The sequence below is a fragment of the Fulmarus glacialis genome, unplaced genomic scaffold (assembly GCF_000690835.1).
Source record: "Fulmarus glacialis isolate BGI_N327 unplaced genomic scaffold, ASM69083v1 scaffold12337, whole genome shotgun sequence".
Taxonomy (NCBI): Eukaryota; Metazoa; Chordata; class Aves; order Procellariiformes; family Procellariidae; genus Fulmarus; species Fulmarus glacialis.
This window is the reverse complement of record NW_009223892.1, coordinates 57902-73767: the sequence shown is the minus strand read 5'-3', so window position 1 is coordinate 73767 and position 15866 is coordinate 57902. Positions and strand designations below refer to the sequence as shown.

Genomic DNA, 15866 nt, shown 5'->3' with positions numbered 1-15866 from the left:
GCTTTACCTTAAGGCTCAGAGCACTGAGTTATTTGCCTTCTTCCAGAGAGAGAAATAAACTTCCACTTAAAAATTTAAATACTTCTTGCTGCGATTTTTTAATTCACCAACAGATTTTAATTTTAGGTTGAGCCAGCTGGGAATTATTAAAACTGATAAAACCAGGCTCAGCTATATAGGCCAAATGCTTTGATGTCTGCGAGGTATACATTACCCTTTCTTCTTTTTTAATCCTCATTATCTATTTCATTCCAACTTCCTGTAAAGTACTGAATTACTGATAAAATTGTAAAAGTAAGCAATTCCTTCATAAGCACGAGTGGATTACCAAAGGAAAATGAGCACGCTTCAAGCACAGGTCCTGCTCCTCCCTCTCCCACACTCGCACCCTTTCTCCCTACAGGAAAACAAGCAAGAACACTTCTAGTGTCCTGGCTCTTGGGGAAGTACAAAATTGGGTGGCTAAGTAAATTAGAGGGTAAGAATGTTACATAGAGAGATGAAACAAAGAGACAAGAGGGAAAAAAGTCAAGACAGAAGAGAGAGAAGTCAATGGAGAGAGCTTGTCTGTAACAGCAGGGATGAATTCTGTCCAGCTCACACTCAGGTTTAGTTCATCTCACAAATGGCCTCAGACATCTCTGACTCAAGAGCTCTCTCAAATAATTTTATTTGTTTCACTGGAAGAAAAATAAGAACCATCTGTCCCAAATGAAACTGCCTGCTGCATCTGCCTAGAGACTGACTTCTCAGTAAGGTAGTTTGGGTTCAGAGCTGCATTAGACATTAGAAGTTCAAATACACAGTGTAAAGTTTATCAGTTGATTCAGCAGTGAAAACATGCTATTTATTATCTTCTTCAAAGCCACAAGAAGATCAAATCAGTCAGCAGTCTAAAGACTGAAGTGCTAATGAAAAAGCAGTGACCTCCTGCTGTTTGACAGCTGTCCTCAATGAATACCACACTTTGAGGAGCTGTGCATCACCACAACTTAAGCAGTGCTGCTGAGACAGAAGCCTGGAAGAGAGGAGACTGTACATTCCAAGGCATTTAAAATTACCCTGTCAATACCATTTCTGTCATTACAATAGCTCCAGAACACACTTATGAAACATAAGCTTAAGATGTTGCTTTCAGATGAAAGAACAAGTTTCTTTAAGCAAGGTGTCACTCAAAGCACTGATTCCTTCTTTTCCCCTTAGGAAAGGGTAAGGCAAGGTGCAAGGGTAACCTGCAAGCTCGGAAGGGAACAAAGGCACAGGTCCTTCCTACAGCACCCCAAGCACCTTGGAAACTGATAATGGCCAGACACTGGCCTTGAAGCACTTGACTTAATCTTCCCCAAAAGTTCTCCCTCCTGAAAAAGGGTTTTTTCCTCCGATAAAAGAAAAAAGTGAATTATTTGGCTTATAGAAAGACAAGAATAGCACTGGCGTCTTGAAAAAACAGCTAAAGATCGGAGGTATCGGGACTGTTTACCTCCCAAAGACAAGCAATGTAAGTCCATCTGTTGTGAATAGGTGAGACCAAACCAGTGGCTGACTTGTCTTCATATGAAAGATGTTTACACACCATATGTTAACATTATTTGACTGTAAGGTAACCCCAAGAGATGAACATTTCTGAACTAATAGAAGGAAAGACTTTCACATAGCCTGGGAATAAAAGATATTTCCAAGGCAAAGAATGCAGCAAGATTCAAGGAGTGGGATTTTTATCAGGCTAGTGAAAAAATGAGTTAACATAGCACTAATGCTTTTGCAGGGCTACAGATCTTTACACTTCACAGTTTAGGCTGATTTTTATCAGGCAGGTATTGAGAAGAGACCTGACAGCTGCCTTCAGTGAGTCCTCCCAGCTCCTTCTCTCTGAGGCTGCTGCCACCACACCAGTCAAACAATTCTCTTGGGGCTAGAACAGATTTAGTCTCACATGGGAATTTTTAAGGTGCAAAAGGGGTATTGGTCACAAAGTTAGAAAAGCTTATATTAAAACCATCCTCCATTTGATTTGTTTATAGTCATCACTGTCACTTGGAACAACTGACAAAGCCTTTCCTAAGAGATCATCTGAGGCAGCCCTTTAAAAGTACAGGCTAAAGCTGCTTGCCCCATTTTTGCTTCCATGTGGATGTTTGCACTTTTGACTTTTGGAACACAAAACCAAATACTATCAGCTCTGCAACCCAGCAGTTCACAGAAAAGGCTATTTTAATTCTCATCCAGTAAGTTCCAGCCACTCTGGGGCACAAATAAGTCTTACCTCCTCAGAAGCCCCTGCCGAGACAGTGCCAACCCCACTTGTCACAGCCCACACCAGCCTTCAAAGTCAGAATCGGACTTTAAAAGCAAAGCTGTCTCAGGTGACAAGCTCTGGGGTAGCATGTTGTCTCTTTGTGCCCCAGCAATTACAGACAGAAAACCTTCCTTAAATGGGCTCCTAAAAACAACTGAATGCCCCCAGAGCTCTTGTCCTGGGTTTTGGCTGCCTATCCGGAAGCGTGGAAGCCCTTCTCTAGCTGAATTGTCATTCTCCATTTTTAATCAAAAAGTACAAGCAGAAGGCAGACTCTTAGCAAATCTGTGCTGCCCTCTACAACTCAGCTGATTCAAAAATTTTACCAACTGGATGCCCCCATTCCAGAAACAACTACAATACTGGCTTTTAAACTAGACTCAGCTTGAATACCTTAGGTCAACAGGCAGTGAGGAAGCCTTTATAGCAGAGAAAACTCTCCCTCTGCTGCTTCCTCCTTTACATTACATCTCTCTCCCTCCTAATGCCATCCAAAACAAAAGGACTTGATATTTCACGAAATTGGAAAATTACAATCAATGTCTTAATTGCACATCTAATTAAACAATCAGCATCACCAAAATGCAAAGGCATCTGCGCACAGACATGTGCTGGAGGTGGAAAAACCTGAAATTATACTCTCAGCTAGAGCTGTAATTGCTTTTCTGATCAAGAAACCTGGGAAGGAAAAGTTGCAGATGCTGTGAAATGTAGACCTCAAGTAGATGTAACAGCCTTCAAACATGAACTAGTTGAAGCAAGCAGAAGGGAAGTAAACTATTCAGCACATCTATTGTAAATACAGATAAAGAAATAACAGGCTTAACTTGCAGCAGTGGAAAGCTAGGTTAGGCATCTAGAAAAGCTTTTAATCATAAGTATAAGTCAGCATGAATTGTCTAAGCAAGCTACAAAATCCATATCCCAGAAGGTTTTAACACGAAGGAGTACATGCATTTTTCAGGGATGCTTTGAGGAAGATAGGTGGTCTAGTTAATCTCTTCACATACTGCCCAGGTCTCAGTTTTATTGCTCCTTACCTGTATCATTCCAGAACCTGTCCCAGGTAGGAAACCATGTAGTAATGCATATACCTGCTAACAGGCACCAACGTGTCTTAACTTTGCGAGTATTCTTGGCATGCTATTAGAGACCCTGGTGCTAGCTGAGTACTATCACCCCTTGCGGTTCACTTCTCTAGTGACAAAAGATGAAGGTGCATTACTCCCCACAAATGATCTGCATGACAACCCAGCTGTCCACAACATGACAGCTTAGTTCAAACACTGTAGAGCATGTTTTTCTACCTGAGCTTGACAGTGAGAACAGGGAAATGGTCTCTGACAAAACTGTTTGTGCATTCTGCAAAAGGTAGGTCCAACATATAAGGATTTGGCTACAGGAATTCAGCGCCTTGATCCTACAGGGTAGCACCCAGTATGAACTTAAAGACGATTCCTTCTCCAGTTGAAGGTAAACCCCTTTCTCAGTGAGCAGAGGGCGTGTCCTCCTGCTCACTGAACAAGAAACTATTTAATATTGTTTCCTTCATGTTATTCGAAGCACAACCACATGCATTATTTATTGTATCGCAGCCAGGCCTTATCATTACATGCAGTGACATCATTGTTACATGCAGTGGGCTAAGGAGTATTCTTTGCACGCATCACCATATTACTCAAGTAATTCAAGCACTGACTGGTGTTTTCATAGCATACTTGTGAAGTGAAAAAGTCCACATTACAAGTGAAGAATGTGGGCAGAGTCAGCTCAAGACCTTGTTTGTTTGGACAGCCATCTCAAGATAAAAAAAGCTTGACTTTTCAGAGTACTTACGTTTGGAGCGTATCAACCACTATGAAGTCTGGCTTCCAGCTACTTCACTTACTGATCGCTCATTTCCAGCATCTTAAGTCAAATAACCAGAAATCAACTAATGGATCACAGGGAGAAGCAACGGAAAAACCCTTTTCAAAAGCCACCATGCTTGTCCAGCATCACGTAACAGCGTGGCAGAGGAGTAACAACTAATAACCATATGGAGCAATGCCCAGCTACCTCTGCTGATGCATTGCTTCCTCTGCCGGCACTTTCTTCCTTGTTTGCTACAGATGCACCAACTTTCAAAATGCAGGGAAAGAATCTTTTTATTACCCTACTTTCGTCTTTATGACTCCTGGCTTAAATAATATGCTTTTCTCTGTAGGTAGGAATAATTTTGTATATTTATATTTCTTGCGGAAGGCAGCAGTCAATTAATGAACAAAAACACCCCATAAACACTTGCTATGAACCACAGATACGCCTCTGTCAGTCCCTGAGGACACTGCTAGTGTAGGCACTGCACAAGAAAAAAGGGGCACTGCCACACCGTAGCTCTGACAAAGCTGACTCCAGCAATCACACCCATATTAGTAAGTTCAGACACAGCTTTCACACCTCCAGTAAAGGCACCTGACAAGCTCTACAAAAGGGCCTGAATTAACTGGGTCTAGAAACCCAGTCAGTCTGGTACCCTGATTGGGAGGGACGGGGAGGAAATTTAACGCAAAAAATGAAAATGACTGGATTTAGAAAGCCTCTGCAAGGAGATGAAAATTGCCCTGTGAACCAGGCTTTGATGAGATAGCTGACCTCAGTCAAGTGACTGAGAGGCCAATTAGACCCGTTTGGCAAGTCTGTGACAGAAGGGACAAGCACAGTTTGACCAAAACACACCCAAATACTGAGCAAGGATGGCGGGGGGTCATTCCAGTAGCTGCTGCCTCTGCTGCGTGCTCTCAGGTCACAGAAGCCACCCCACCTTCACCGAAACTGGAGGGAAGTGGATGCCAAGACAGGATGAAAAAGGGATGATTCTAGCAGCTGTACACAGTTGTATATTAACTAGCTATTACTACTGCAAGCTAAAAATAGAGCGACTTAATTAGGATGACTAACATGTATCCATGTCACAAAATATGAAGGAGAATTGTACTTGCTTTAAATTAAATTCCTTAAATTAGGCATAACAAAATTCAGAGTGAATATACCAACCAATCTATAGATATTTGTGTAGACAAAAATGGATCCTTCAAGTACCCGTTATATGAGATATCACAAAAACAATTGCATGCATTTCAATCTGCTGCACTAACATGCGCTGAATAAAAATAGAAAAATTTAAATAAATCGCAATAAAATTCAGCACTCAGTTTCTCGATAAGTTTCTCAAAAATCTTAAAATGCAAGGTGAATATTGACTCTAACAAAAATAAAAAACAGATGGAAACATGGTTAAAATAAACTGATCTTTTACATAAAACAACTTCTATTTGTATTTCATATATTCTTGTATGTAACAACTTAAAGTATTGACCAAAGTGAGGCTAAATAGATAAATCAGTTCAAGGCTAAATGTAAATTCCCTTCTAACTGGATCGCTCTATCATATCTTTTTAAGTACACAGCACCGATTTTGTCCTGATATTCTCTGTTGCTTTTCAAGCTCTCCTAGAAAATAATTTTCCAGCGTTAGCTTTTAAAAACTTTTAATGAATATAGGTTCAGTTGAAATTTGCTGCCTAAATAAGCAACTGAAATCCCATGGGGAATTTTTAAAATCTCATTTAAGAACAAACCTGTTTACAAACTACACCATATTTTCTGGAACTGTTGCCACTTGAACATTTGTCAGACAACAAAATTATATCTATGGCAGGTTCATTACCAGGCATGAGTCACTAATAACTACCGTTCTTCAAGACACCCCTCACACAGTCTACCATCCTTAATATCTACTGCGCAACTGCACGGAAAAGCCACCATCCAAGAGGGGCTGCAATATGATTTTCACAATTTTACTTCAGTGACAGCATCTAAGTAGCAATACCTCTCCTACGCAGCTCTGTTTGTGCTCCAAAACCCACAGGGTCCTGCAACGCGGCAGAGCTCGGCAGCAAAAGCAGGCAGGTGGGCAGTGCGAACACGGGGAGGCCACGCTACGGAGGCTGTGGTTTCGGGGTCATTTCTCACAGCCTGCTTAGAGGCTTCCTGGATGATGAAGTCCCATTCTTTGCTCCCACAGGCAACTGTCATACAATAGCTTTCACAAACAGACCCATTTTTAGATTAATTAGAAAGTGGAAAGAAACCCATTCGGAAGCTGTTCACTAACAATTAGAAAAATAGCTTTCTGATTTCTAGCCTGGGTGTGTTCATAACCAGCTTACACCCTTTTGTTCTTACGCTAACATTAACCTTTAGCTTAAATAGCTGTAAACTTGCCAATATTTACTCCCCTGCTCTATTAGTACACAGCAGCAACATCCGCTCTCAGCTTCCAGTCTGCTGAGCCAAGCCGTACTTGTTTGGTCTCATCTCACACATCCTCAGCACGTCCCCTCCCAGGACTGCCCCAGTGTCCCGTCTCCCACTTCCATAACCTATTCTCTGATTTTTGCAATAGCCCACATCTTCTCCAAACCATTTGCTGATTTCCTGCATGGCATATTAGAAATATTACGGAAATACAGGCAGATGAGAGCTACTGCCCACCTGGTCTGTCACAGTGTAGCCTCACACCCTAGCGAGGGCAGACTAAATGAGCCTATAGTTACCCAGAACAGCCGTTTCTTCTCTCTTCCTGATCCAATACATGAGTGGCTTAAACAGGATCCTCCTGTTTTTAACAGGATACTCCCATAGGCCAAAGAGTAAGTAGCACAGCTGCTCTCCCGGTACCACATCATTCTGCATGCCTGAAGGCACAAAGCAAGAGACTTGCTGCCTACAGCACCCCAGTAAATTAGCACTCAGACTTATCACAGCCCTTCCAGCACCTGGTACCTGCATGCTTGAGCAACAGATAAAAATCTCAAGCTACATTTGGGATTTCACCCCAGCTTATGCCTAAATTACCTTTAGTTTTATAGCACACAAAGGATGAAGCTGTCAATGCATTCAGGAAATTCTCCCTGCAGAACAGATATCCGATACCTGGATGTTCTCAAGCGCCTTTCAGCAGAGGATGCAAGTTACAAACCCAGCTCACAGGCTGCCAGGAAAGGCTCCAGGCATTTCCTTAGATTCAAAAGCCAAGGAGAGGAAGAACTGGTCCACCTTTACCAAGTAGAGGTTTCAAATGAAACCAAAGGGGAACCACCAAAAAGCTCTTTTTGAAAGTGCCAGTGATTAACCATGACAGCAATGGAAGTGAACACATGGCTTGACCCAGGCTCATCTGATCAGTCCTCCACAGTCACAAAATTGTTCAGACTCTAAATATGAGCAGACAGTAGACAACTTGCTGGTAGCCATGATATGGCTTAAAAATTCTGTTTGGTTGCCAAGGAGTCTGGATGCAAAGAAAATTCTTGTATCACCTGGCAAGAACTACCTCCTAATGCACAGCATTCATTTTCTGTACCACAAGACCTTCAAGTGGCTTGAATTCAATAAATCACTGACATTAAAATGTGCAGAAAACAAAAATGCTACTCTATTTTACATACTACATAGCACCAGCCAGAATTAGGGTCCTGCTGTCTTCAGGCATTATATTAAGCATTATTAAGAGCATTTTGACTTCCAAATGACACTTTTACAATGAGGGGGGAGGGGGCAGGAAGCAATCATCTTTCTTAAATCCAGATGCACAGTACTAGAAGATTCCAGTTACAACAACCCTTACACAACTCCAAAAATTAGCTCAGAAGCATGCAAGGCAACCCTGCCCTACATCTAAACAAGTTGTGTAACCATGCAGCTTGGAAAACAAAAAACAAGGGAAAGAAAAACAACACTAAAAGACAAAACTGTCATGTACCAAACCCTTTTTTCCAACCTACTGCTTTTTTTAACAAAGTTATGATGTTATTCAAAGCGTTTGCTAACATGGCACAAATAGTTAATGCTTTGTTTATGATGCTCTCAGCCAGTGCTGGTTAGCTCATCTTTTCCCCAAGTCTTGTGCTTGGTAAGCCTGCTATCTCTCTGGTGCAGCATTTCTTGTGCAGATTGCTTCAGTAATACACGACACTGGGAAATATCCCCTCCTCCCACACAGAGCCTTAAAAATAAGAGTGTGAAGTCTGGCTCTCCCAACAGCCAATGCTATTTTTAAGGGCTGTGTATGTGGCAGGTAGGAGTCCCCCCACCCACCTCTCCCATTGCACCCCTGTTCTGAGCAGGAGGAACTGACTTACTCCAATGCTAGATGAAGCGTCTCAGATTCTACTGATGCGCACCATGTGCGAGTGCCACGTCCAGGTGGTCAGGACGCCACAGGTTTCTGTGCCCCACTCCACATCAGATGCAAGCCTCTATCAACAGAGCACACTGCTGTAATTCTTTCCACCATTACATCCCCCAAACAAGGTGCAAAGAGGGGAGTTTTGCGTAAGGTGCCAACAGTTGCCTCAGACCCAACATTTTTAGTATTCTTCTACAGCCTTTGGTATATACTATTTAGAGGACTTGGTCCACTCTCCAAACAGATGTGGGTTCCATTTTTCCTGAAAGCTTCAGACAACTGCTGCAAGCAGGTCCTGGGAAAAGACAAGCACTTGCTCAGCAAAGTGTTTGGAAAAATACTTGTACTTGGTACAAATGTGAATGCAAGCTGAGCAGCACTAGACAGGGGAAAACAGCTTACTGTAGTTCATCCTGGTTTAGAGGTGCTCTGTGCACATGGATAGTTCCTTCAGCCTGCAACACACAAATCACTTCTGGGGGTAACAAACACAGAAATTGCTGTGACCAGATTGCCTAAGAGAAACAATGCCAGAGACAAAAAAGCAGCAATTCTGCAAACGTAGTCTAACTGGGAACCTAGGAGCTGTACAAGACATAAGGTCATCTATCCACATTGCCAACCCACTGCTGCTACCCACATCTTGCTCTCTGATCAGCAGAGGTACAGCTTCCATGGAGACGAAGGAAGGTGAGTAAGACATCTTTTCCTTCAGAAAACACCAACTTGTCAGAATCAAAACTTGCTTCACGGGACCATGATGAATTTGAATGGGAATATTTCTCAAGTCTAAAATGTCCAAACAGGGGAGGAAGTGCAGGGAAGAGTCATTCCCTAGAAGAGTGTTACAGCTTAGCAGTCAATGCACTTTTCTAAAACGTAGGAAACCTAGATTAAAATCTCAATATTGCCCAGTTTAGATCAGGAACTAGAGTTCTGATCCCCCCTTACTCTAGATATATTCTAGCTTAAGCTGCTGGCTCTTCCGTAGAGGGGTCTCCCATCTGTCATATCCCAGTCAATCTCAAAAAGTCAAAACCAGAAAGTCTAACCCCCCCAAAAAAACCCCACACTTTGCAAAAGCAGCAATCACTTTCCATCCAGCTTTACTCCAGAAGTCAAACACTTACACATTAAGTATTTCAAGTAAAGAAAAATGTGATATAACAGCAGACTATTCACATGCATCCCAGTACTGCCATTATGATCTTACAATTCAGAGAACAGAAGCATACAGCTCAGCCAAACTGGATTACTTGAACTTAATGTGCAGTGCTGGCACAAAGTAAGAGATGCACCAGATCGTGGAACATCCTGTGTTTGTAAACTATACCCCAGATGTTGCACAAAAACCTTCCCTTTATTTTTAAGGAAATCAATGGAATAAACCTTGCAAGAAAAGTAAATTACACTTGGATTCCCATTCAAAGGCTTCGTAAGAATTTTGACTTACACATGTGCAGAGTTTACAATACAAAGCTAGAGAAGCAAAGCTACAGCCCTGAATACTACTATAAATCAGGAGAAGAAATAACGTCAGGAGTTTTTGTGCTCTCACGGAGGCTACCCATAGTCTCAGAAGCCCACAGGAGGCTCACAGTAGAAAAGTAAAATAACGTTATAGGAAAGTTAGCTATCCACTCTGCAAACTCCTGTTACGACGAAGAAAACTCCCCAAGTTTGTATGGGTTTTTTCTAACCAGCAACAGGAAGGCATGCAGGAACTTCGTTGTCACTGAAGGAGACAGATGTCCTGCGTGCCGGGGAATACAGACCATCAACACCAAAACTGTTTTTTAGCAGAGGTGAATAGAAGTTGAGTGTCAGTACATTGATATGTTCAGAGAAGCTTGCAGAAAATCCTGCTAGCAACTGAACAGACTCCTAGCTGCTGTGGTCATTATGAAAAGCATTTCTGACCAGCATTTCTCTTAATTTTAGCCTAACTACTCTAAAAAGGGCAAGCCTGCTGATTTGTCCCACCAGAGATAAGGTTATCAAAAAGCTACTCAAAAAACACAACAGCAGCTAATGAAGGCACAACGCTATTTTCTTGTGTGTACACACAAATAATAATTATCTCTTTGCTACATTATAACAGTTAAAATTTAATGTAGAGCAGGTTAAAAAATGATACTAGGTCTCAGAGAATTTCAGTAAGGATAAATAAACATGCATTTTATTCCAAACAGATGTGAGTATGCAGATATCTTATTTAAGACACTCGGAGACCAAAGCAGCTTTTCCTTCTCTGAGTACAGTGTGCCAGCCAAACCTTCCCTCACAGAGAGGCAACCAGAAGAGACAACAGACACAGGTTGTTCAAGCACCAGGGAATCACCCCATGCTAAAAGCTGCCTTGGGAAAGCCATGAAGGGCTTTGGGGAGTCCCACAAGACTTGCCATTCTGCAAACTCAGATGCAACACAGGCAAGTAAGATTATGGCATGGAGAGATAGTAGAACACCCCCAGTACTTTTGTATTTAAATGCTTTCTAAATAATTATTGTTGTGCAATCCCTAAGGAATCTGAAAGCCGCATATGCATTTTATAGATAAGGTATGCAGAAAGCATTTGACTGCCGTTGCAAGCACAGCCCCCAGCAACAGTCTGCACTACAGCTGGCAGTGACCCTCGGATTGCGCCTTACCGACAAAGACCTGCTCTCCTCTCTGGTGTACGAACAGCGATTTCATGAGCACAAGGGTGTTCTACAGATCCCCACCAATCCTGATCCCTGGGACATTTGATCAGCAATGCTGGTATTTTGGTGGAGGTTAAAGATAACCTTCATAAATATAACAGGTAGCAAAGAAGGAAGACATTTAACTGGAGATGTAGTTTTTCTGTATGAAGAGAAGTTTCTAGTAACTCTGTGTTAGAGTCATAGTGCTTCAGTTTGCTTCTTTGCCACTGTGTGGGAGGCTTTGAAAATGCGGAGCTTACTCATCTTCACGGGACTGATAAAAAGACACCTTGGCAACAAAGCTTACGGGAAATAAAATGCCCAAAGTAAACTATTGCATGGTCTGCACAGTTCGTGAGAGGTGGAAAGGGACGTTTCTAATCTTCTGATGACTGGCTCAAGGCAGGCATGTCCTCCACTAGCCATCTGGGCTGGTGTGCAGTACATGGTTTTACTGGTCAGAGGGCCTGGATTCACATGTGGGGGCAGGCAGATAACTTACAATCGAACTAGCAACCAAAACTGGCACCTGTTACTGCCTTGCTGGTCTCCTCACTAACAGTGGAATAGTGGAAGACCAGAAAGGACTCTTCAGGGCACCCCACAGCTACATAAGAAGGGAACAGTGGTGGTTTGCACCAACAGGTTGCTTTCCCAAAATAAAACAGGGCTTCACACTGCAAAATCACCAATACAACACGCTCCCTGGACCAGGGTTTTAAAGTGAGACCTCGATGGTTCCTAAGTATTTGCAGGTGCTTGATCAGAAGCGCTGACTGTGAAACTATGGGGCATGGGAAAATAAGACTGAGGATACGATTGGGTACCTGGTAAGACTAGAAGAGAACAGTCATTTAGTCCCCCTGCTGCAGCTGCTTATCATATTCCAAAAAAATGTCATGAACTACATCTGCCATCTCCATATGTGATCTAGTTACATAACAGTCAAGAAGAACAGACTATTGACATTTAACAGGGAAAAACAAAGATTAAAATCAAAAGCATTGGTATAAAATGGCATCTAGAAGAAGAAAAAACAAAGAGAAAACACTGCTCCAATGACTTTGGTTTTTAAATGAAAACAAGTAAATTGATCTATTTAATCTCCTGACATAAAAGAGGAAAATGACGCATAAGACTTTTTCCCCCCGAAAACAAATTCAATATAAGTGGATAAAATCCCAGACCCCACACTCTCTTGCAATACTTAAATACACTTGAAAGTATTGGTAAGAGAGGCAATTTGATGATTTGACTGAATTTTTGCTCTTCTCCAGTCCGCCAATTCTTCTGTGTTATACAAAACTCTAGATTCAAATTTGTGTAACTTAAGAAGTCACAGAGCCACGTCCCTAGCTGAAGGCTATTTCAGTTAAGGAGGGCTGCAAGTTGAAGATGCAATAGCTATGTGTTTGTTCTTCTTCTGGAAAAGATGCTCCCACAGAGGGACTGCAGCAGACGAGCTATCAATTAATCCCGCTTTGAGACAAAGTTCTAAGTGTGAAAATGAGAACTATTGAGTCATTCCTCTCAGGGCTGAAAACCCTAGTTTGATTCTGGCATAATTAAGTTTCCTCTTCACAAACACAGAAAGAGAACAAGCAAAACAGAAGTGAAGAAAAAACTGTGCACACTACCACAAAGCTGTTTTAACATGCATAGTTACAAATTTCTGTGCCATTTTATAACTGTCAAGTCTTAATTAAAATACTACATTTCTGTGACTCATGGTGCTGTAGGATGCACGTATATTATTCACATGAATATTAATCTCTTCCCAGGTAGGAGGCTGAATTGCTCAGGGAATTTATAATCACATCACATATGGAAACGTCTAGGGTGTTGGGGTTTTTTTCCCCTTTTCTTTCTTTCAAATTTCAGCCAGATCATTAACAATTAAGAGTCATAAGAACCATTTCAGTAGTCTATGTGAGGGGAATCCAGTAGTTCGGATCGGTGAGCTGGAGCTCCACGTGTATTAATGAAATGATACTGCACATTGTGGAAGGGGAACTTGGAAAAGTGCTGCAGGCATCGCTTTGAACATTAAGGACATAAGCAGCTGCTCTAAGCGCTGGAACAGAAGAGGAGGAGGTAATGATAGAAGATGGGAAGATGTTAACAGGGTGATCAGAGAAATGAGACATGACCTTTTCTAACTACCAACAGAATCACCCGGTTAGACTATCATCACAAGGACCTTTCAAATCCTGATACTTATCTGGATAGTCTCTATTCTTATCACTGACTTTCAAACAAGATCTAGGAACGAGCTGATGGTGATACACAAGGTGCAGAAAGCAACTAGCATAGATGCTCTTCTAGATTTGAGGAAAAGTACAGAGAGAAATAAGGACGCAAATGCATCTGAAAAAACTGTGACAGTTTTCCTGATATCTTGGAAGGAAAGGAATTAGACAAGCTAGAAAAATACTATGTAATTCGAGAACACAAACTAATAAAAACTCAGAAAATCAGTAGCTAGAGCTCATGAGAAACAGGCTTAAAAGACCAGGAGTTCAGGAAGCTGTTAACAGTTAATAAAACACCATTAACAGACAAAAACCACAAGCTATCCCAGTGAAGAGGAAGGAAAGGACGTACAATGAGAGACCTGTCCAAAAAAAATCACAAGCTCTTTAGAGGGCTTGAACCTCGAACTACAGATATCTTCTTGATGAAGATTTTAAGGAGTATGATTGCACAGGAAAGAAATCAAAAGGCCAAAGCACAAAATTAAACACCTAGCAGTGAACACACAATACAACAAAAAAACCATGGCTGCTACTCATAGGAAGACGAAGCTATCATCTGGTGGCATTAAGAAGGCTGGATCATTTGATGCCTTAATTGCTTCAGGTCTTCACTGACAGGGACAACTGCAGTTAGGCAGCTGACAGAATTAATATTGTTTTTTTAAAAAAGGGAAAAAGTTTAGCAAGTTATAAAAACAGGCTGCAGTAAAGGAAAACAAATTTGAAAGCAAACAGATAAGGTAGTTATTTGTATGTCAGCCGGCCCTGATAAATCTTCATCCTCAGGTATTAGGTTGCAACACTGACAATCACAAAGCACTCAGAACTTGAAAAACAGGCAATGCACTTGAAGATTTGAAAAGGGCAAAGCAAGCATTTATGCTTAAAAAATAGGAAGAGAAGGACTTGGATAATTATGGAAGTGCTAACTTGACTTTTTTCACCCCCTTCTGGGAATTGAAGACTGGAACAAATAATCAAATTATTTGCAAATTTTTTAGAACATGAAAAGGAGAGAAATAACAGCAAGCATGGTTTCATCAAGGGTAGAACTGTGTCAAATGCATTTAACTTCCTTCTATGACAAGGTAAATTAGTCTTAGGGGTAGGAGAAGAATAGTAGAAGTTTTATATCCTGAGGTCTGGATGAAACTGCTAAAATAGATGCAAACACACTGGAAAAAATTATACTCAGGGTAGGCAAACTCAAAGAATGTATCAAGCAGGGTCCCTCAGGCAGCTCTGGTAGCACACGACCTGGCAGCTTGGGTACGACACAACTTTTTCACATATAACTTGAAGGATTTGTAGGCATAACAGATTAGGAAGATACAGACAGCAATGTGCTTAAGGAGTGAAAAAAACAATTCTGTAAGAAAAAATGCAAAGCCATATTCAGCTGTAACCCAACACAAATTAGGCTAGGGAACAACCGACAAAGCACTTCTTCAGAAGGAGCCTCAGCTCTGGAAGGGATAAGAGGCTAACTACGCATCAGTGTTAGTCTGCAATAAAAAGGCACCATCACAGCAGGATACCTGATATCTTGGGATATCAGGATCACAGCCCGGGGAACAAAGTCTTCTTTGCTCTGTAGTGCACATGAGCAGGCTCTCAGCTGTGTTTCTACATTCAGCTTTGGACATTGCACTTCAGTAAAAACAAAGAATGGAAAAAAAAAGACAGGCTGATTAAAGAGTGCCTAAAACAAAACCTCACAAGAAAAGGCTAAAAGAAAAAGGGTCATTTAGTGAACATGAGAAGAGCGAGTGGGGCTTCATCCTCTCTTTGCAGCAGCCCTTCGCTATTTCAGAGAGGAAGGGAATCAGTTCTGCTCCTTTTCTCCTTGTCCTAATCATGAGAAATGGATTTATATGGTACAAGAGAGATTTAGAGCAGAGGTTAGGAAAACCCTTTGGACAGTAAAAACAGCTAAGCCCTGGAGCAGGCTGCTGGAAAGCTCCATCTCTTACGTTTTTTGTTTTAAGGGAATTTTGGATCAATAGTTGTTAGGAGTGGTCAAGGCAAAGCAAATCATGACATTTGCTATCATAACTAAACCAGTGTTTCTGTAACAGTCATCTCAAAGCACGTCTTCCTTCCAGTTCAGCAGAAACACAAAGATTGATGGTGAACCACCTCATGAACCTTGTACTCTCAGGAAAAAAAGAGAGATACCCAGGGAGAGGCATCACTGAATCTCTTGTCCCTTCATGCACTTGTTTTCCATAAGGCACAGAACTAAACTGTTTTGCCTGCATGACTACAAAACCACAACAGAAGTTCCTTTTCTTCTTAGATACTAATGGTGTTCTTAAATTTCACTTTCCATGTCATACTGATAATTTTGACCCAAATCCCTTCTGCTCAGAAGTGAATTACCACAGTAATTGTTA

At 41.5% G+C, this 15866-nt stretch overlaps 1 protein-coding gene across 1 annotated transcript in view; it reads right to left on the bottom strand.

Moving 5' to 3' along the window:
* Positions 1-6610: 6610 nt before the first annotated feature.
* LOC104079816 (protein unc-13 homolog B-like) overlaps positions 6611-15866 on the bottom strand; it is a gene marked incomplete at its 5' end in the record, with an annotated part of 65482 nt that continues 56226 nt past the window's right edge. The window contains one exon of the mRNA XM_009581976.1: positions 6611-6775. Coding sequence (XP_009580271.1) covers positions 6611-6775 — 165 coding nt within the window. The remainder of the gene's footprint in view (positions 6776-15866) is intronic.